Source organism: Amphiura filiformis, chromosome 19 (assembly GCF_039555335.1).
Source record: "Amphiura filiformis chromosome 19, Afil_fr2py, whole genome shotgun sequence".
Lineage (NCBI taxonomy): Eukaryota > Metazoa > Echinodermata > Ophiuroidea > Amphilepidida > Amphiuridae > Amphiura > Amphiura filiformis.
Window position 1 is genome coordinate 53554254 of NC_092646.1, and position 21653 is coordinate 53575906.

At 37.2% G+C, this 21653-nt stretch overlaps 1 protein-coding gene and 1 long non-coding RNA gene across 2 annotated transcripts in view; one reads left to right on the forward strand and one right to left on the reverse strand.

The window, feature by feature from the left end:
- The window catches only part of LOC140141494 (uncharacterized), a 37725-nt gene that overhangs the window by 9382 nt on the left and 6690 nt on the right, over positions 1-21653 (forward strand). The window lies entirely within an intron of this gene.
- LOC140141482 (uncharacterized) lies at positions 2091-13510 on the reverse strand. Its single transcript, XM_072163366.1, has 3 exons — positions 13241-13510; positions 13017-13121; positions 2091-6069 (listed from the first exon to the last, which is right to left on the reverse strand). Exon 3 carries the CDS (start codon positions 6055-6057, stop codon positions 3580-3582), a length of 2478 nt encoding a protein of 825 aa, XP_072019467.1. The 5' UTR covers positions 6058-6069; positions 13017-13121; positions 13241-13510; the 3' UTR covers positions 2091-3579.

Below are 21653 nucleotides of genomic sequence, written 5' to 3' on the forward strand. Positions count from 1 at the left end.
CAGGAGGTCTTGTGTTCAAGTTCTGATGAGGTTGGAGAATTTGTGGGCAGGTGCTTTTAAAAATTCCATTTCTGGAAAATACTAAATGCATTACATGGGCCTCTAGTGGGGATGTAGATGGTGAAGTTCTATTGAGTACTAGTAAGGCTGTGATCCCATCCCAGTGCATGGCTTTATTGCCTATTATCTGTGGATCCAAAGTGGGCAGAGGGGTGCATGGTTTTACTGAAAAAGCATGCAAGATCAGCCTATTTTGGGCACATTTCAGTCACTAAGCCCGGGTGCACTCTCCAGGACAGTCACCATGGGGGGGGGTGTCCCCTCTGTCCAGTGGCAGCACCAGGAATTTTTTTCAGGGGGGGGGATTATGGGGGAAAAGTGAAATTTATGTACCGTAATTTTATTTTTGGGTTTTGCCTCAAAAGTGGGGGGGAGGGGCTGGGGAAAGAACAATATTTGGGGGGGCAAATGCTACTCCCATAGCGCTCCCACTGCATCTGTCCCAATAGTTCTTTTAGCAGATCAGTGGGATGATTTGAATACAATTATCATCAATTTGGTCCATTTTAGCATTGAAATGGCAAAATTTTTCATCTGTGTGCATTTCTCCCGATATAGTTCAGATCAGAGGGAGGACCATTTGGAATGCGAGCCTCTGGACCTTTCACCCATTTGAGCTTCTGCTTCGCACTCGACACATTATTAATACAACCAATTATTATTTCTCCACTCCTGAGAAAATGGTCTAGCAACGGTCCTGGTCTCTCCCCCCAGTTGGTTTCTGGATACACCCCTGCACTACTGAATTGATGAAAATTCTAAGTATCACACAATGAATGTACTAATACTCCAATGTATATGTCAGATTTGTACAATTTATTTCACTTCGAATACTCTATCCAACATATCTTCAACTCTTAATCAGTGGCGGTGCCAGGAATTTTTTTTGGGGGGAAAAAGTGGAAATTTTTGTAATTTGGGGTTTTACTGGGGGGCATGAGTTCTGAATAGGGGGCATCCTTGTGGCACTGCCACTGCTCTAATATGACATTTGGTAACAGAATCAGCATCATCAGCCAATGAAATATTGCGAATTTGGCGTATGCATCGGAAACAGGCCAAAAAATGTTTCACATAATATCGAATGATGTGGCATAAGGTACAAAGACTCAGAGACACTGAAAGTCCGATATGCTCCATTTCACATAGTGATATGCCTGAGACCTAAGCCACCGGCATGTCCAGGTTCTGTTCCTGCGGGGGGCTTAGAGGGGCTTTCAGAGTTATGCGAGGGGCTTATACGCTTAATGTCTAAAATCGCCAAAAATTGGCTGATTTTACATGATTTTTAACGAAGTGCGGAGGTTTCAGCCCCCAAAATACCCCTCCCTGGACACACCACTGTAAGCTTCAGAAACAGGCATAGACCCCCAAATCTTGTGTTTCACATACATGTAGTGGCATAAAGCTTTCAGCTACATTTCCTATATTTAGTAGTTTCTACCTTAAACTTTCAAATGGAATCGGTCCACCGAGAGATAATGGAGGAATACCGTCTCTGTTATTAATAGCATTTGGCCTGCACGTACGCCACTATGTGTTGCGACCAACGATTTGTGTACACTCTGGATACTGTGGGAAACATTGTAAACATGAAATAAAAATAAAAGCTCTACTTCGCTACATAACAAAATATATTGATAATATCCATACACAATAACTACGGTATATTTTAAATAAAGATTTTCCTGAAAACCCTGTAAATTCTACCAACATCAAACCAGGCTTTGAGTTTAAAAAAATTGAAGAGTGTGATAAATAGCACTCCTCAAACTTGTGAGGAGTGCTGTTTTGTGAATGAGGAGTATGATTACACTTAAATGTGATGTAAGCTTACTGATTAAGGAGTGTGATAAATCGCACTCCTTATGATCAAAACTCAAAGCCTGTCAAACTCTGGGGGAGGGGTGGGGGAACTTAAGTTTTACAGTGTACTTATGCATGACCAAAAAACATGAATTAAGAGTCATTTTCAGAGAATGAATGGGAATCCCATTTGGGTATCAAAATGCCTATTTTCTCTATTTTCTAAAAAAAGTGTCATTATTAAACTTCTAGTTGGTGCGTTTAGGGGTCACTTTATAAACTTGTAGATGGTGTGTTTACTGTTTAGGGGTCACTTTAATAGTCCCACTATTTCACAAAGCATGTTTCCTTGGCTCATCTCCTTTGCGGGATTCCTTTCATATTTTATGTTCATATTATTCACAGGGATGAAAATAAGCACTGACTTAATTTCCTGAAACTGCTTTAACATTTCCTGAAAATGTGTATTTCCCTATACATTGTACAGGGAAGATCCAAGCAAAATTCCCTGAAATCAGGAAATTTCCTGAAGATTTACATCCCTGTTTAATTATCAAAAACTTGTATTGGGTGGTACCTTCTGATAAAATCTTGCTTTACATACATCTCTCAGGTACAATCCTGATTAAATTTTTAATTTGTTGTGCATAATTCATGTTTAGGGGTGGTTTTTTTTTGCACAAAAAGGTAAATCCTGTTTAGGGAGCATCTTGAAAATCTTTGGTCACGCATGTGAACAGTGTGAAACTTGAGTTTTGAGTTTATCTCCAAAGTAATTCACAAACTTCATTTTTTCTCTTTCCCCTACCAAATAGGCACAAAAGAATTAATGGTACATGTGAAGAGTTCAGATACAAAAACTGATGCATTTTTCTCATTTTGAGATGACAGCAAATTATATAAATAGTCAAAGAGAAAGAAAATAGAAGAAAATATGTGCTACTTATTTCAAAAAAATAGTTTTGAAACCAGAGTGTCTATTTAAAGCCAGGATTTATATAGGGCAGATGTTGGTGGTCTTAACTCAGAAAGTTTGAAAATGGTATTGATCAGTTTTTTGCATATCGTCAGCTGGGCAGGAAAAACTTCCTGTGTCATTGGCCCTGAACATGTTTAAAGCAAAACCTCCTAAGTAACCTGTTGGCAGTATTGTGTTATACATATTCAGGGGCCAGAAACACATTTATATGAGCTTTTTCCTGCTCAACGACGATATTGAACTCTTCACCTATTACTACTTACTTAGTAAAGATGCACTGTTTGTGCTACTGTCCATTCAATTAACTCACACCACATACTTTGTTTTTAATCAACCATGAATGATCCCAGCATTTAGGTCTAGTTCCAGGGATACTCCAAAGCCGAAAAAATAAATAACTTTAAAAAATTAAAAAATTAATTTATGAAATTTTTCGACAATTTGGGGGTGGGACTTTACTCGAAGGTGGGACTATACTCGCGTCAGTACGGTAATATTTCCTTTCCTTATAGTTATACAAAAGTTCCTTTGTTTATTATCACATTTGTCAAGTGGAATTTGAAAACTGTTGGGTCTGACAATACTTAGCAACATTTGATTCATGATTTTTCACATATCCCTACTTTGTCAAATATTGAATAAACACCTGGTCTAAGGTAATTGAAATGCACAGTAGACAAAACAGTGTAGTACTTTTTTTAAATCTTATTCTTAGATTGTAATTATCTCTCATTTCATGTGTTAGCTTGATTGGTGGATGGCCCAGCCAGATTCTCCTCCGAATCTGATGCACTCTGTGATGTAACATCATCTTCATAGCAACTATCATCACCAAAATTGTGGTATCCTTCTTTGAACAAGTGGAGATTAGCTCTGATGGCGATAATCTTCTGCTTTTTGACATCTGCAAGTTGACCTTTTAGATTATCCAAGTTGTCACCTGCTGCACAGCGCTTTCTCATTGATACCGATGATGTTGGGAGGATGCTGAGGAGACTGGACGCTATTGGCATGACCTTCTGCATGGAACACATGCCTTTCCACCATGTCGATGGATCTGTATGATTTGCTGCTGCCCAGATCGAAGGCATAGACCACAATCGACCTTCTTGCGCTTGAAACTCTGCAAGACTTGCCATGACTTTACCAGCATCCAAGTTGAGGTGATGAGCATATCGAATGATGAAGTCCATCGCTCCTGCAGTGTCATCTTCATCCAGAGTTTCTCCACGATACCTTGGATCCAGAAGATTGGCAGCTGCATGAATAGGAAAACAACAGAAGGCTCTTCTTTCTTCCATGGATTGCTGTACTGTGGCCTTTTCTGAGGATGTGAGTGGCGAAGCCTCAAGACGGTCCGTAATGTTGACCAAGATTTTGGAATACTCTTGTGGAATATCTGAAAGGAGTGCCTTCGGAGACGATATCTTGTATATAGCGGAGGTGATAGGTTGCAGAATGGCCAGACATGACTCAATACACATCCAGAAATTTTCATGGTCAAATAGCGCCACTGATACTTCTACATCTATCTTGACATCTTCTTGTGATATAATCTCCAAGAGAGATTCCTTGCAAGCAAGAAGTGATTCCATCATCAGGACCATGCCACTTTGCTGTGTTGCATGAGGAAGGTACAAGAGTTTTGCATCATTTCCCTGCTTCTGTTCTTGTTTCATCTTCAGCATATCATAGACTTGTGTCATCCCTTTGAATGTGTGCACCACTTTCCTTGCTTTTGTACACAGTTCTCTCATGGTGTCCATTTTCAAGATATCATCAAGTAAGCTGTTGAAGACGTATCCAGCACATCCAGCTACAGTGATGTGAGGAAACTGTTCTACGATCAACTTCCAAGCAGCTCTCATGTTATTACTGGTGTTGTCCATCATGACCAGCAACACTTTCCCAGCGTCAACCTTGTGGATAACACCACAGATCATTTCTGCAATGGCAACTGCACTGTACTGGCTTTCTTTGGTCTCGATACTTTTGAGAAACACGGGTTGTGGCGTTGACACTGTGAAGTTGATACGACTGTGTCCTGGTGTGTTTGTCCAACCATCAGATATAATAGCAACAGAACTGGCTGCACTGAGTTTGTCCATAACTTTTGCACTAACACGCCTATACTCATCATCCAGAAGTTGTCCTACAAGCATGCCTTTTGATGGCGGTCTGTAGGTTATTCTCAAGACTTTGAAAGCTTCCTTCCAGTAGAAATTTTCTGCAAAATTCAAAGGTGTGTCGGAACTGTAGACTGCACGAGCAATGACCTCATCCACTTTCCTGTTCTCCCAGGCTGTCATTCTCAATGGATGAGTATTCTTAACTGGTTGAGGTAATTCCAAGCGCATTTTTTTGACAACAGGTGCTTGTTGTTCCTGGGCAGAGGGACTGCTTTTACTCTCAATGGTTAAACGGTCTGTACATAAAGATGGTGTTTCACTCCATTGTGAGCTTGTTGCCGACTCTGTTTGTGGTGATCCAGTAAATTGTGAACTTGTTGACGATTCTGTGCTTGGTGCCTCATGTAACGGTAACTGGATCAATCGATTAGGTGGAACCATCGTTGGACTTGGACCCCATCTGTCTTTGATTGAAGGAGGTGATACACTTCTACCACCACCAACTTCATCGATAACCTCCTGAGGACACTGTCTGCACTTGACTAACAGATGTTTACGCATCTTAGTGACATTGGGAAAAGTGTACCTCAAGTTACAATACATACAATAAGAGGTTGATTTGCTGGTACCATGTTCATCTGTATGGGTTTCAGTGACAAAGTGCTTCCACACAGCTTTGGTATCTTTAAACCATCTACTTTGGGGCTTCCCTGGTGGATGTATGGACTTGAATGGTCCTTTAGGAGTAGACACTGTTGGGGCTTGTGCAGGTAATGGGGCTTGTGCATGCATTGGTGGTGGAAGTGGTTGTTGAACAACATCACTCTGAGAGTCCTCAACAGGTTGTGGTATAACAACTTCAACCTCTTCATGGGATCCATCATCAATGAGACGACTTAGTTCCATCTTGAGATGCTCTGGGCAGGGTCTGCATTGCTTCACAAGATGTAATGTCATCTTGGTAGCATTGGAGCGGTAGGTTTTGTTACAGAAGTTACAGGTGGATGTGCGTCGTACACGCCCCTCATTGTCAGTCCACTGCTCCGTGGTGTAGTACTGCCAGACTGTGGAAAATGGTGGCATGGTGATGAATCCCTGTATAAAAGATAACATCAAAAGATTTTTGTGATTATCCCATCAGGGTAACCAAAATGAATAAAAACAAAATGCTACATTATATTTTGTAGCACATATATATGTTTATTTTATGTAAGAAAGACAAAAAACTAATCCTTTATCACATTTTATGCTTTGAATACATCCATTCTTAAAAGCACTTCCTATTAAGTTAATTAGTACAAAGAACTATACTGTAAAAACATGTCATTGTGTTCAAATTTACAGTGGTTACAAAATGACCCAATAGGTTTTCCTTTTGCCTTTCCTGTGTACTATAAAATACCTTAAAAATCAACAGAACTGCCAGCCCTGCACCAGCTCCCTATTGTTAAAAAGACACAACCCCAGGGACACAAATGACCTATTGAATGATATTATTTGAGGAAATTGCCAAAATTCTTTCTCCACTTCCATGGGCAATTTGTGCACACAAATTTCTAACAACTTAGTAGATTCAATCTGAAGTCATCAAAGATGCAAATTTGACAAAAAAATTATTTCTGTTTTTCACTTTTGCTGTGGCAGGGCACTTGAAAAGAGTGTTTAACTCTATATATATGTAGGAAAAATTGTAGGTCCTCAGGTCTTTGTTAGTAGGTGATGGGTGTGTGGGAGGGGGTTAGAGGGAGTTGGCCACTGGTGTGCCAGTAGGTCCTCAGGTCTTTGTTAGTAGGTGAGGGGTGTGTGGGAGGGGTTAGAGGGAGTTGGCCACTGGTGTGCCAGTAGGTCCTCAGGTCTTTGTTAGTAGGTGATGGGTGTGTGGGAGGGGTTAGAGGGAGTTGGCCACTGGTGTGCCAGTAGGTCCTCAGGTCTTTGTTAGTAGGTGAGGGGTGTGTGGGAGGGGTTAGAGGGAGTTGGCCACTGGTGTGCCAGTAGGTCCTCAGGTCTTTGTTAGTAGGTGATGGGTGTGTGGGAGGGGTTAGAGGGAGTTGGCCACTGGTGTGCCAGTAGGTCCTCAGGTCTTTGTTAGTAGGTGAGGGGTGTGTGGGAGGGGTTAGAGGGAGTTGGCCACTGGTGTGCCAGTAGGTCCTCAGGTCTTTGTTAGTAGGTGAGGGGTGTGTGGGAGGGGTTAGAGGGAGTTGGCCACTGGTGTGCCAGTAGGTCCTCAGGTCTTTGTTAGTAGGTGATGGGTGTGTGGGAGGGGTTAGAGGGAGTTGGCCACTGGTGTGCCAGTAGGTCCTCAGGTCTTTGTTAGTAGGTGAGGGGTGTGTGGGAGGGGTTAGAGGGAGTTGGCCACTGGTGTGCCAGTAGGTCCTCAGGTCTTTGTTAGTAGGTGATGGGTGTGTGGGAGGGGTTAGAGGGAGTTGGCCACTGGTGTGCCAGTAGGTCCTCAGGTCTTTGTTAGTAGGTGAGGGGGTGTGTGGGAGGGGGTTAGAGGGAGTTGGCCACTGGTGTGCCAGTAGGTCCTCAGGTCTTTGTTAGTAGGTGATGGGTGTGTGGGAGGGGGTTAGAGGGAGTTGGCCACTGGTGTGCCAGTAGGTCCTCAGGTCTTTGTTAGTAGGTGAGGGGTGTGTGGGAGGGGTTAGAGGGAGTTGGCCACTGGTGTGCCAGTAGGTCCTCAGGTCTTTGTTAGTAGGTGAGGGGTGTGTGGGAGGGGTTAGAGGGAGTTGGCCACTGGTGTGCCAGTAGGTCCTCAGGTCTTTGTTAGTAGGTGAGGGGTGTGTAGGAGGGGTTAGAGGGAGTTGGCCACTGGTGTGCCAGTAGGTCCTCAGGTCTTTGTTAGTAGGTGAGGGGTGTGTGGGAGGGGGTTAGAGGGAGTTGGCCACTGGTGTGCTAGTAGGTCCTCAGGTCTTTGTTAGTAGGTGAGGGGGTGTGTGGGAGGGGTTAGAGGGAGTTGGCCACTGGTGTGCCAGTTGGTCCTCAGGTCTTTGTTACTATTGTTAGTAGGTGAGGGGTGTGTGGGAGGGGGTTAGAGGGAGTTGGCCACTGGTGTGCCAGGGTGCGTGTGCGGCTGCACATGGACGAGGGGCGGTCAATAAGTTTGTAGAACAAGGTACTTGAAACAGTACTATCCAAATTTTTTCTATTTCACTCTTGAGGATGGTCACTACAAACTTTAATGCACCGTCACAATTTTTCTTGAAACCTTCTATGTCAACAAACTGGAAGTCTTCCGATAGCTCCATGAGCCACTCTTCAGTGAAGGCTCACCAGCATTAATCACCAGCAAACCTGATATTATGAAGGTAGGACTTAAAATTCTAAAATAGGTTTCACTAACTGGATGCCTGAACCACAATGTGGTTACTTTAGTTAACTGACCCCTCTGTCGTGAATGGCAGCTTGACAAACTAAGAATAGCGTACAGGACACAATCCGAGAACAGTCACATTCCTACCATCAACCTTCTTCACATGATGGCTTGCTTTATGATATATGCCTATGATTGTACTTTCATTTGACAAATGACCTTGCACTATGGTGACCGAGTGATGATCTTCATAGGGGTGGGAGATCTAGGTGCTTCCACTAAATGCACTCGTAATTCCAGTGATTAATGTATGTCTTATCACCTTTAGGACCAAGGCAAGTTTAATCTATAGATTAAACTTGCCTCGGTCCTCATTCTAAGTGTATAAAAGGTGTGACACTGAATATGTCAATTGGTATCAATTTTTGACATATGAAGATTCTGGGACCCCATCTAGAAGACACTCTGGAATACCCAATGTTAATGGATTAATGTCAAAAACATGTTCATCAGAGTTGTCATATTTTGTGGCTATCTCATCTTTTTTGGCTCTTTATTCGTTATCAATGTCACTGAACCAGCACGTATATCATTAGTGGTGACGTCAGCAAGTCTTTTGGACCTTGGATGATCTTCAAGGACGCTCATCCCATTCTTGATCTCTAAGAACCATTTTGTTGCTGTTGAATACCAAAGACTTCATTACCATTTACAGCAGCTGTAAATTTCATTTGAGTTTTCACCGCCATCCGGATTCTGGTAGTACCTGTGAATTCATGGAGGTAAGTTTCCTCTGAAGAGTGTCCTGCACACATACATGTACAGTGATGTGAAAATCTAATATCTTTGCAGTAATGTTTTGAAGGAATAAGCTTTCAAATGAGACCAAATTCAATACCGTGCGACAAAGTAGCATACCGAGTTCTACAAACTTTTTGACCGCCCTAGTTCTTCAGACAAAATTCTTGACTGTAAGTTTTGTAACATTCTTAGTCTTCAGTCAGAAATCAAAATTTAATTTTGTTCCGTCCGTATGGTTGAATTATTAATTTCAAGAATGAAAAGATTCCAGGAAAATTATGTAATTAGTACTTCCATGAGGAAGAAAAATGATTATGAGTTCAGCGATGTAAGGCATTTTAGTTTCCATCGTTTTCATAACACATCCTGGTTGTGAATGTCATATTCAACATGTTTTTGTGCTGCATTATTTCCCCCTTTTGGAAGCAAACTTTAAGGGTCATTCATCAGGTCCTTGGGTTTGAATTCTACAGGCACTTTCACATTTACTGAACTCAAATGTAAAATTGTTATGCTACCCTGGTCAGGCCCGTACGCAGGGGGGGGGGGTGCGGAATGTGCGAATCAATCAGGTTTTTACGCTTATTTTGGACAAAAAAAGGTCCACATTTTGGGAAGAAAGTCCACTTTTCACAAAATCTCCCCCCCTTGGAAAAAAGTCCACTTTTTCAAAATCAGCACCCCCAAATGAAATCCTGCATACGGGCCTGACCCTGGTCCACATTTTTGACACTTTTTAAGACAAATCAACAACAGGTTTAATTCCATGGATTGATGTTGAAGTCTAGTGACTTTGGTTACAAAATGTTAAGGCCTGCAGGGTTGCATTTCAGCAGGCCCGCAGTAATTTTCACAAGCTTTTGGCCAGAGAGCCCATTTTGTTTTAAGCAATGCTCATCTACAGGGGAGCAATATTAGAAAGCACCGAAAACCCTACTTCATTTACTTCCCACTAAAAAAGGAGAGAAATAAAATAAACAAGCCTGTACATAATTTCTTCCCAGTTTGAAGGGTGTTTAAAGTGTTGGGGTGTGCTTGTGGGTGGGTGGGGTGAGTGTGCATACATACACACAAATTCCCTATTTATTATTATATACAATGTAGTAAGATTTACGGATACCTGCACTTTGTGTGGGCCTCCACTAGATTAGGAAATGGAATTCGCATTCACTAACACAGGAATCATTGAAAAGGTAAATTTTATTTTATGAATCTATTAAATCTATCCCTTCTTACATGTCATTTTTAGCTTCTTTATTCTTTTCTTCTACATACATACATGTATTTTTTTTCATATTTGTCTTATTTGCTGTTTATCTTGCCTGTGGTTTCCTGTTTCTATGTTATTTATTTATTTAACCCCGTTCCCATTATTTTTTTAAATCTATCCTTTCTTGCATTTCACTTTCAGTTTTTTCCCTACATACATGTATTTTGTTCCCATTTTGTATGTTTACTGCTTAGCAGTTTCCATGTTATTTATTTAACCCTGTTCCCATTATTTTTTTTAATCTCTCAATTCTTATATTTCCCTTTTATGTTTTTTGTTGTTTTTTCTACACATTTTGTGCTGATTTTTTTACATTGGCTGCGTAGCTTGTAATTTGCCATTTCCATGTTATTTATTTAATTCTGTTATTAAATAGTGTTATCATTATTTTCTTCTTTTTTTTCTGTATTTGTTACGTCCTCTCATAGCATGTCTTGCCTGCTGTGTTCACTGGGCACGTCTTGCACATCACCCCTATTGCGTATAGCAATAGCTATTATTTGCCCTCAAAAGTAACTTTTTTACAGATTTTAAGGCAATTCTTTACCGATTTCAACATATAGTTTATTGCACTTCTCCTCTCCTCGATCTTTCATGTGAATTTGGGCTGATTTATGTTGATTAGCCTTTCACAGCATGCAGGCATTCCATTCAACAGTTAAATAAATTGATCAATGAATTTATGTTCAAACAAAATTGCCAATTCATAAAAAATATGAACTGTTATGAACTTTGATAGCATCAATGGAATTGAAACTACATACAAATGTATGACTTATGACATAATGGAAATCCCCTTCATTTTCTATGCACAGGAAGTAAACCACAATATATAAGAACTTCAATCATAAAAATTAATATACACATGGCTATAGGGATTGGCTAACCCCATGTATCAAGGTCTGTTGTGAGGCGGGGGGGGGGAGCTTTTGAAAAGCTGACAAGGGGATGCTCTTCCACCAGCAGGTTAATGCTCAGGTCTACAAGTTCACAGTGGCTATGGCTGCCATCCAAAAACAAAACAAAAGTGTGATCCTCGATGCGATGGTATCACATGAAAAAGTCCGAAACTGACAGTGGTACATGTATACCACAATATACATCCCCCGGGATACATCCCAAGCACTATGGTTCAGCTATGGTGCTGTAACCGCTCTACGATAGAGCGGGTCACCAACATTCAATGTACCGTATTCGTTCCAATAAGCGCCCGTGCCCTAATAAGCGCCCACCCAGGAAATTTCCAATTTGCTAAAGGGTACCATCAATGTTGAAGTGACAAATAGGCGTCAATACGGTGAAATAGCTGGAGGACTACAAGTCCTGTGTAAACTTGCAATACATTTTCTACATCAGAAAAGCTACTAGAACGTCTCAGGACTCTTTTAAAACATACGTAAATTTGTCTCTATTCAACACCCCTTACGAAAAAATTAGGTAAACTAGGTAAAAAATAAGCGCCCACCCAAAATGACTTTATTAAGCGCCCTGGGCTCTTATTGGAATGAATACGGTACTTGATGTGTTCAATATTTTTATTTCAATGTCAATGGTCAATATTCTTTGAAAATTGCAACAGCTTATAATGTCCATCTACTCCCTATTCCAGCTCACTAATTTTTTTGAATAAAAAAATATCCTGTTTTGCCAAATGAAACATTTACTAGCTAAATCCTAATACTTTAGTTGGTTTTATCCGGCAATAAAACTAAAATTTAAATATTTGGCAAATTTATGGAAATAAGGGCCAGTGGCGGTGCCAGGAATTTTTTATTGGGGGAGGGGGGGCAAAGTGAATTTCAGGGGGAAGAAAAATTGACAAATTTTGCACAAAATTGCCGCAAAAAGTGGAAATTTATGAGTTTTTTCCCTCAAAAGTGGGGGCGGGGCAAGAAAAATATTTGCCCCCACTCCCTCCCCTTAGTGCCGCTACTGATAAGGGCCAAAAACATGCGATTTTAGGGTGTTTTCCAAAGACTTGTACTAAGACTAATTTCAATTGATGCATTCTACTTTTAGGCAAAGACATGTTTCATTTTTGTAACCAATCATTTAATCTTAGTTACACAAAAGAGTATTAGAATTAGAGCAAACTTTCGGCCATACTCAAGAATTTGAATGCTTAGACTTGTTCCAAGTCTTTGATTTTTGTGAAACATGTCAAAAATGCATTTTATTCTTTTATTTCCAATTAGTACGGTACTAAATGAATGATTAGGATTGAGCTATGTTTCATTTTGTAGAACTTGATACATGTAATACTTTTCCATCCCCCCAAAACAATGATGTATTTTTGTGGAATGGGGATTGGGGAGTAGGGTCTGTGATGTGAACATACCGGGAATATGAAACTTTTAAATGTTTTTAGACGGTGACAAAAAATTAGTTTAAGGAATTAGGATTTATTTATGTGATACAGCAAATTGTTAAGTATAATTAACATTCAAATGTGCAAGAATTATAATATTCAAGGCAAAAAAATATTTTTGTGTCAAGGAGACTTTTACATTTGATTTCCTTCTAAGAAAAGTTTGGGAAATTCCTACAACTCCATGTACAATGTAGCACAAACATGGTGGTGACTAAACAGGAGCGAACAGGCCTAGATATTTATAGAATATTTCTTAAAGGACTATTGAAATGAATGAGTATTTGACTTACCTAGTATGAAAGCAGTCACAGAAATGATATCCTCAAAATGAAGCTCACACCCAGCACAGATTTACCAAATGAAAACTGCTGTGGGAAATGTCTAAACTTGCATTCCTGAAAACAAAAAAATGATGAAACAACTATGAATGACATGATACAATGAATTCATACAGTAATCGATGAATGAAATAAATTTTCTTTTATATTAAATGATTAAACATTAACACACTTACCTAAATGGGTAGTATTTAAAATAATGGCATAATACGGGTATGGGAAATTTCTCAATTTGAACCTCTTCAAAAAAACTGAGCAGATCCAAATGCTCATTGCATAGAGCCAGAGTTGTTGTTGTGTGCTATCTGTATTGATGTGGCAGCATACAGCAGGCAGCAGGCATACACTGGGAAATGAGGAATTGTATTGTGAGGCTTTATGCATAGCGCACACAGCGGGCAGGCAAGCTGTACACCTCCCGTGCAGGAAATTCCCAGTTAATTTAGTAGCCAGCATTGTACATGCACCATGCTCCTCTCTGAACAACAGGAAATTGCCTTGAACTCTGCCCTCTGTCAGGTATTTCCCAACTGTAAAGTTTGCAGTGCTAATATGTTCACAGGAGATGGGGAAAAGAGGAAAATAGTTATCTTACGAATGGGAAAAAATGATTATTGTTCGGTGTAGGCTCCTCAGCATTTCAATTTGCAGTGCCATTATTTTCACAGTCAAATGATGTTTAATTTTGATATGGAAAAATCAGTAAGCCAACTAAAATAACATGTACAAAATGTATATTGTATAATTTTTTCCCTATTTGCTTCCTTTAATACTTTGTTTCTAAAATTGTTGTGACAAAAAGACATGTTATTGTTAAGAAGTTCCTGTTTTGCAAACACTTTCTTCAAGCTAGGGGAAGGGCTTTGGGGAAATAACAAAAATATAAGGTGGCCTCTCTGATTTTATGATGTGTTGACAAACACTTTGTAATTGCAATTTTACACAGATGTCAATGGTAAAAAATAACATAATAACAAATGATATTTAAAAAGACCTCCCTCACTGATTTTTTAGTCCGGACGATATACATGTTTTTTTTTTTTTTTTTACTTGGCCTATAAATTGCTGAAGTTATGTTTTAATAGGCTGTATCTTTTGTTGGTGCTTTCTGGAGTTGGTTCATATTTTTGTTCTTTTTAAATTTTCAAGTATGCCTACAACTTTTGATTTTAAAACTCCAGTAATTCATTTAAGTGATAAATAAAAAGTCACGGTAAACCTGGCAACATGCCCCACGAATCACTTTAAACTAAAGAGTTTTTTGTTCTACCGCTTAGAACTGTAAACTATTAAAAGCATTGCATCAGAGTGCCCCCTGACAAAAAAATGAAAGAAAAAAGTGCCCCTCTGACAAAAAATGAAAGAGAAAATCAGGAGGGCAAAGGAAAAGAAAAGGGGCAAGGTGTCCCTTTTCTACCAAAATTCAGCCCAATCATGGGCCAAAAGAGTGTAAAATACAAAATTTGTTTGCGCTTGAAGATAAAGCCATTTCCATCCTGATAATGGGCAAAAATTAAAATATGCGCGCACATCGTCCCAATAAAGCCTTTTTGGAAGCTCAAAGATAATTATACAGTCTCTATGTAGCCTATTGTAAAGCCAAGAATTCGGAGGTAAAGCGGAAAACGCATTTCTGAGAAAAAAATAAAAAAAATAATCAAAAATGACCTAGAAAAAGGAAAAAAATACAATTGAAAAGAAATAAATAAAATACTAAATGAAATGGGTCTTCAAAATTCATCAAAATAAAGTAAAATCCATCATAAATTTACCGTATAACGCCCCATTGCAGCCATGATACCCAATTACCCATCCCAACTTTGCAAATCGCAATGATCGTCACAAGATTCTTGTGAAATTTTATTATGTCAGAAATGTGCTAAAATTACAAAGCGGAGAAAAGCGGAATTTAGCATTTGTAAAGCAGAAAATTCTTGGCTTTAGCCTATTGTATGATGCAACTGTAATTTTTTTCATCTGTGCCCCAGAAATTTTATTTTGCCCACCTGACCAAAAAAGCTGGGTACACCCCTGGTGGAAATCTCCCCCCTCCCCCGGTGCATTACATATACTTCCGAGGACCTGAAAAAAAATGACCAAATGTGTGTGTGTCCTCGTGTGTCGGTGAGTTGTTATGTCAAGTGCTCAAGAGGTCGGTAAGGCAAAAAAAAAATTGTTGTGTTGCCCTCAACCGCCCGACCCTAAATCCTGAAAAATCAGGTCGGCATTTTTTTTTTTTTTGAATGATGATTTTTACAGATTTGTTTAAAAAATCAATGTTTTTCACTTAAAATTAATATTTTATTGAAAGACTAGTCTTTAATTGATGTCTAACAGGTATCCAGAAGTCAAAATTGACAAATGTTTCCTAATTGAAGAAGCATTATTTAATATTTGAGGGGATTTTAACAAACTGAAGGTTTGAAAAAAAAGAAGAAAAAAAGAAATCCGACCGTCCGACCCAACTTTCCCATTTTCCCACTTGAGGGCAACACAACAATATTTTTTTTGTGCCTAATACTGAATAAATTTGATTCTGATATGAGGACATTAAAATTAAGCTATAGAGGGGTAGTAGGGTATAATACCTCATTTCCCACCGTTTAACAAGGTTTATGAAGCGAGGACGTGTGTTTATCCTCGGTGAAAAAAATGTCCTCGGTGTGTTGTTATGTCAGAGTCCTCGGAAGTATTTGTAATACAAACGCCCCCCCCCCCCAACCAGGCACCGAACACCACACACACACATCTGTGTGCACCAGCTGAGATTACCGCTTAATTAGAGCATTTGGTCATATCTTCTTTGTTCATAGCAGAATGGCACCAGTGGCTGAAATATTGATGTGGGTTATTCCAGATGTACTCCAGTCTCCCAATATATGCATACATTAAAATTGATACCAATCTTGATACTGTTTCATAAATTACCGGTAATCTTTTCTGTGCTGAGTTAATCTAAAACTGTAAGCATTTAATTTCATATTTTATAATTTTAAATCTTAAGGTGGTATTGGATGCATTTTCTAGAAATAAGGAAATGCTTTGAGCATGTTTTAAACATATTAATTGAGTAGGGTAAAGTACACTGATCAATATGCCTTTTGTTTGAAGCAAATCGGACATACGGTTTCTATACTACATCAAATTATATTTTCTTTGTATCTTATTGTTTTTATCAATAATCAATATAGTTAATGAGCTAAAAGGACTGTAAAGGCTCATTAATATGTAATATTTGCCAATATTTTTCTAAAAATCAATACATAAATGTTCATGGTACTTTTATTTTGCATACTTTTTGCCCTGAAACTTGGTCAAAGTGTTTCTAATATGTTCTAATGTATTATATAGTGAAGCCGCCCCTCATTTGCATATTTGCATAATTAATGAGCTAATTTGCATAAATGCTAATTAATTATGCAAATTAGGGCGGCTACCTCATTAATTATGCATAAATTATCTGGAAGTCATTAGGAACACTTTGACCAAGTTTGAAACCAATATCCTGTTAAATAAAAATGTTATGAACATTTATGCATTGGATTTTAGCAAAATATTGGCAAAAATTACATATTAATGAGCACTTTCAAGTCATATTAGCTCATTAACTGTATTGATTATTGATAAAAACAATACAATACAAAGACATTTAAAATGTATGTATTATGAAAACCGTATGTCCGATTAGCTTCAAACAAAAGGCATATGGATCAGTGTTCTCTGCCCTACTCAATTAATATGTTTAAAACATAAATAGAGCACTTCCAAAATGGGTCCAGAACCACCTTAATTAATAAAAAAAAAAAACACTTTTTATAATTTTATATGAGCAATAATTGTGAAGCACAGTTTTAGATTTTTTAAAGAAAAAGATGTGTCATGCATTTTGTTTATAAAACTACATCTATAATGCTCATAATATGGTTGCAAAAATTGTCGGCATCTGTACATTTGGTGGGAACTTGATCAATCACAGATGAAATCTCAGAATTCAAAATTTGAATTGAATGTACATGATGTATTATAAGATTTTCATTTAGAAGAATTAAGTCAGGGTGTGATTTAAATCAGGATTTTCAGTCCTTATTTCAGGATTTCTTTGTGGCCAAAAAAGTACGCAATTGTATTGATTGTCAGCCCATTTTGGTGCTACTACTTTCAGGATATTTCACAAGCTGTGAATCACACCCCTGATTAAGTTTGTTATATAATTGCTATAAAAAAGTATAAGCATTATTATTAGGCCAAATAAAAAAAAAATTGATTTTTAGGGTGTTTTTTGACCTTTTTCGAATTCTGTGACAATCAGGCCCAAAGACTTGAACAAAGACGAATTTTAAGTTGTGCATTCTAATTTTGGATAACACATTTTCATAACCAATTAGCAAAAATAACATATACCGTAATATTAAAATGATGCTAACTCTTAGCCTATACTCAAGATTTTGAATGCTTAGACTTGTGCCAAGTCTTACAATTTTGTCACTACAATTGTAAGAAAACATGCAAAATGGCATGTTTTTGGACCATCTTACCTCAAATTGCAAAAATATTAAAATTTGACTTTTAATGCCAGTTAGGACTAACTAAAGGATTACGATTTTTAGCTATGTTTCATTTGGCAAAACGGATAATATTTTTTTAATTCCAAAAAATTAGTGCTGTATTTTTCTGGAATAGGGAGTAAAGTAGAAAATGAAGATACAACTATAGATATGGTAAGTACCCATTTCTGTTTAATCAAACCTGACCTGAAGTATTGCCTTTAAATAGTGCAAATGTATAAATATTATAAAAAAAATTGTTCACAGTTTATTCACTAAAATGAGTTTGTGCAAATTTCCGAAACAAAGCCAGCCCTTGACCAAACCTTTCTATACTGTATACTATAGAGTGTATGACAGTTGAAATAAAGAAATGGGGGGGGGCACTCATGTAGAAATGTGGTATGCATCTGTGTGAATTGATTTCAACAAATCAAAAAAGAATGGTCAAATTGGCTTTAACTATTAAGGATTCTGCACAGTATATAAAAACACAATAGCAAGGAATTGGTTTCAAATCTCTTTTCCAACTCACATTTTCCAATTTGCTAATAAACACAATAAAAAAAGTTGAAAAAAGTTGGTATTTTTGAGCAAAATACATCAGTCGGTGTTAACTAGTCGAAAAAGTGGCAATCTCAATGAGTGAGTACAGTTCAAGTGTGTGTGCTTTCAAGGAAAATTACTGCAAAGCATGACATGTTAATTTGTGTGCATGCATGAACATTTTGCAAGTGATGGGTTTCCAAATTTTTGATGCTCGTAAATAATGCATAAAATTTTTATCCTCGCAAATATGTTTATTTCCTTTACTTTGAAGAAAATATATAAATTTCGCGAAACTTACATGCTGCAAAAACGATGGTTCTAATTGAATGTAGTGCTTTGCATTAATTAGATATTCATCTGCTGAAACCATGAACCAAAAGAGCCATTTCATTCAGAAGGCCAAAGCATTTATAATGCTAGACAATTGCTTTATTTACCTTGAAACGCACTATTCTAATTAGACTGCTTGTTTGTTCAGTATAATTTATAGTATCAAATTATCATTATAGTATTCTTTTCAGAGGCTACAAAATAATATCACAATTGCAAAGTGATTTTGAAAAGATACTGGCAACTGGAGTTAAGAGTATGAATTAGTTTCTTGGTGGATTTGTTTTCTTTGAAGTATTTTTTATAAGAAATGTTTCTTGTTTGCTATCTTATTGTAATAAATCAGTGACTCCAAAGTTTGTGTAACCAATATCAATGTTCTAACCTTTTGGCAAATGCAATGAAAACAGTGCATCAAGATGATTGCTCCCCATCAGCGTCTAGTTCAATGATAAAACTTCACCGTAGACTGTTATTTTCTGCAGTCTATGGCTCCATAATTCATGTTATAAATGGTTGTAAAACTATAATTTCAAATATTGTATTTGGACACTGGAAGAGGCATGGTTTTCAATAAACATAAAAACTGATCTAGGCGACATTTACCAGTATTACTGTGACAATCATTTTGATGTCAGGTTATCAGGCGTGAGAATTTTCAGGCTTTTGCCTGAATTCAGACAGTTTTGATGTCCAAATTTACGCATTTTTCAGCCTGTTTTGGGGCTTTCAATGGCGAATTCACACGCTTTTCAGACAGTTTCCAAAAAAGCCATTCTCATGCCTTGGTTAAATACAATTCCATTGTACGGTTCACCAAACTTTTTTTAATTTTTTACAAAAATAAATAGATGCACAATTTGTTTTCCATACCTTCAGTTTTCCAGCTTTTGACAAAGACTAGTCTATTCTTAATGAATGAAAGAAAAAACAATCAATTTGCAGTGTCCTTGGAGTCAAACTGACACTGAAAGAAGAAGAGGAGTAGTTAATGCAGATTGGTCTAGTGAGAGGAAATTGGGCAGTGTGTAAGCTCACAATTTTATTGATTAGGAATATTAAGCCAGTACAGAGAAATCTGTATTGTTTAGCCATTTCCATTTAATGTTGATTGCTTTGAAGGACTAGGACAAATGGCCACATTAAACATGCCAACATTTACTTTGAAATTAGCACTCATGTTCACTGGGTTTCTTTGCCAACTGTTATTAAAATAATGTGTTAATTGTCAATAAATATGTGGATTTAATATGGCAAGTTAACAAATGCAGCTACCAGTGTGAATAAATGAATAATATTGAATAAGCATATTGGTGCAGCTTTCAGCTAAATAGGAATATTAATTTGTTTGTTTAAACTCAGACTACATGTAGTTATTGGTAATTCTCCCAGCCATTCCCATTAAGGGATGGGGTATGAACGTTTGGACAATATTTATTGTGGGACATTAGAGCACATCAGACATATCGAATTGCATTCTGAATACGAAGAATGGCCTTGCTTCTGATATCAAATAATTTTCATTTTTAAAAAAATTAAAAAAAATGATATTTTTGACATTTAACAATACCCGAAGTAAACTTTATAAATCTCATGATTTATACTTAAAGTGAGGTGTAGGTGGGATGAAAAGCCGACGATCAATTGAAAATTTTGACCTTTCAGTATTGAAGATATGGATTTTTTTCCCAAAACACCAAAAAAAAATTAAGTCTTTTTGGGAAAAAAATCCATATCTTCAATATGAAAGGTCAAAATTTTTAATTGATCGTCGGCTTTTCCTCCCAGCTACATACACTTTAAGAATATGTCATAAGATTTATAAAATTTACTTTGAGGACTGTTATATCAAAAATGTGAAAAATATCAAATTTTAATAATTTGTCATAAAATTTGTATTTATATCGTGAATTTCAAAAATTATTTGATATCAGAAAGACATTCTTCGTATTCAGAATGCAATTCGATATGTCTGATGTGCTCTCATGTCCCACAAAAAATACTGTCGAAACGCTCATTCCAGATCCCTTAATATGTCAATTATTTAGATTGGAAAATATTCATTGTTTATTTAAAAGGGCATTTCGTGATCCACAACCTCATCCCCCACTTTTCTCAAAAAAAGTTGAGATTTTTATACCACTGGAAACCTCTGGCTACATGTTTTAATGTACCAAATATTTTTTGCAAATTAATTTGTTTCGCAAAAATGTCGTGAAATTTGAATTTCGTTTTGGTATACCAGAACGAAATTGCAACGCATTGTCTATGGAGCAGTGAATACACATTTATAACACAAAATTGGAATCAACTGAAAGTTTGGGAATAAGGTGTTTTTTTTTATATCTACTGAAAAATGTCATAAAAAAAAAGGCTGCTAGGATCACGAAATGCTCCTTTAAGGGCTGGGGAATGAACGTTTGGAGAGTATTTATTTTGGGACATTAGAGCACATCAGACATATCAATTGCATTCTGAATACGAAGAATGTCATTCTGATATCAAATAATTTAGATTTTTTTTTTTTCGCAATTTAATACACATTTTATGGCAAATCATTAAAAATTGATATTTTTGATATTTAACAGTACTTGAAGTAAACTTTACAAATCTGATGATTTATACTTAAAGTGTATGTAGGTGGGATGAAAAGCCGACGATCAATTGAAAATGTTGACATTTCGTATTGAAGATATGGATTTTTTTCCCAAAAACACCAAAAAAAATTAGGTCTTTTTGGGAAAAAAATCCATATCTTCAATATGAAAGGTCAAAATTTTCAATTGACCGTCGGCTTTTCCTCCTGCTACATACACTTTAAGAATATATCATTAGATTTATATAATTTACTTGAGGACTGTTATATATAAAAATTTGAAAAATATCAAATTTTTATAATTTGTCATAAAATTTGTATTATATTGTGATTTTCAAAAATGAAAATTATTTGATATCAGAAAGACATGCTTCAGTATTCAGAATGCAATTCGATAGGTCTGAGGTGCTCTTATGTCCCACCAAAAATACTGTCGAAACGCAATAAACGCTCATTTTAGATCCCTTAAAGCACTGAGAAGGTTTTTATTAAACATGTCTTTGATTTTGAAAGTGGTTTTCTACTCAGGGCATTCGCTCTGAGCTTGATATTACTGGCCTTGTCATCCAC

What these genes read in the sequence shown, in the direction of transcription:
- LOC140141482 (XM_072163366.1), bottom strand. Translation starts at nt 6,057, where the DNA reads ATGCCACCATTTTCCACAGTCTGGCAGTACTACACCACGGAGCAGTGG.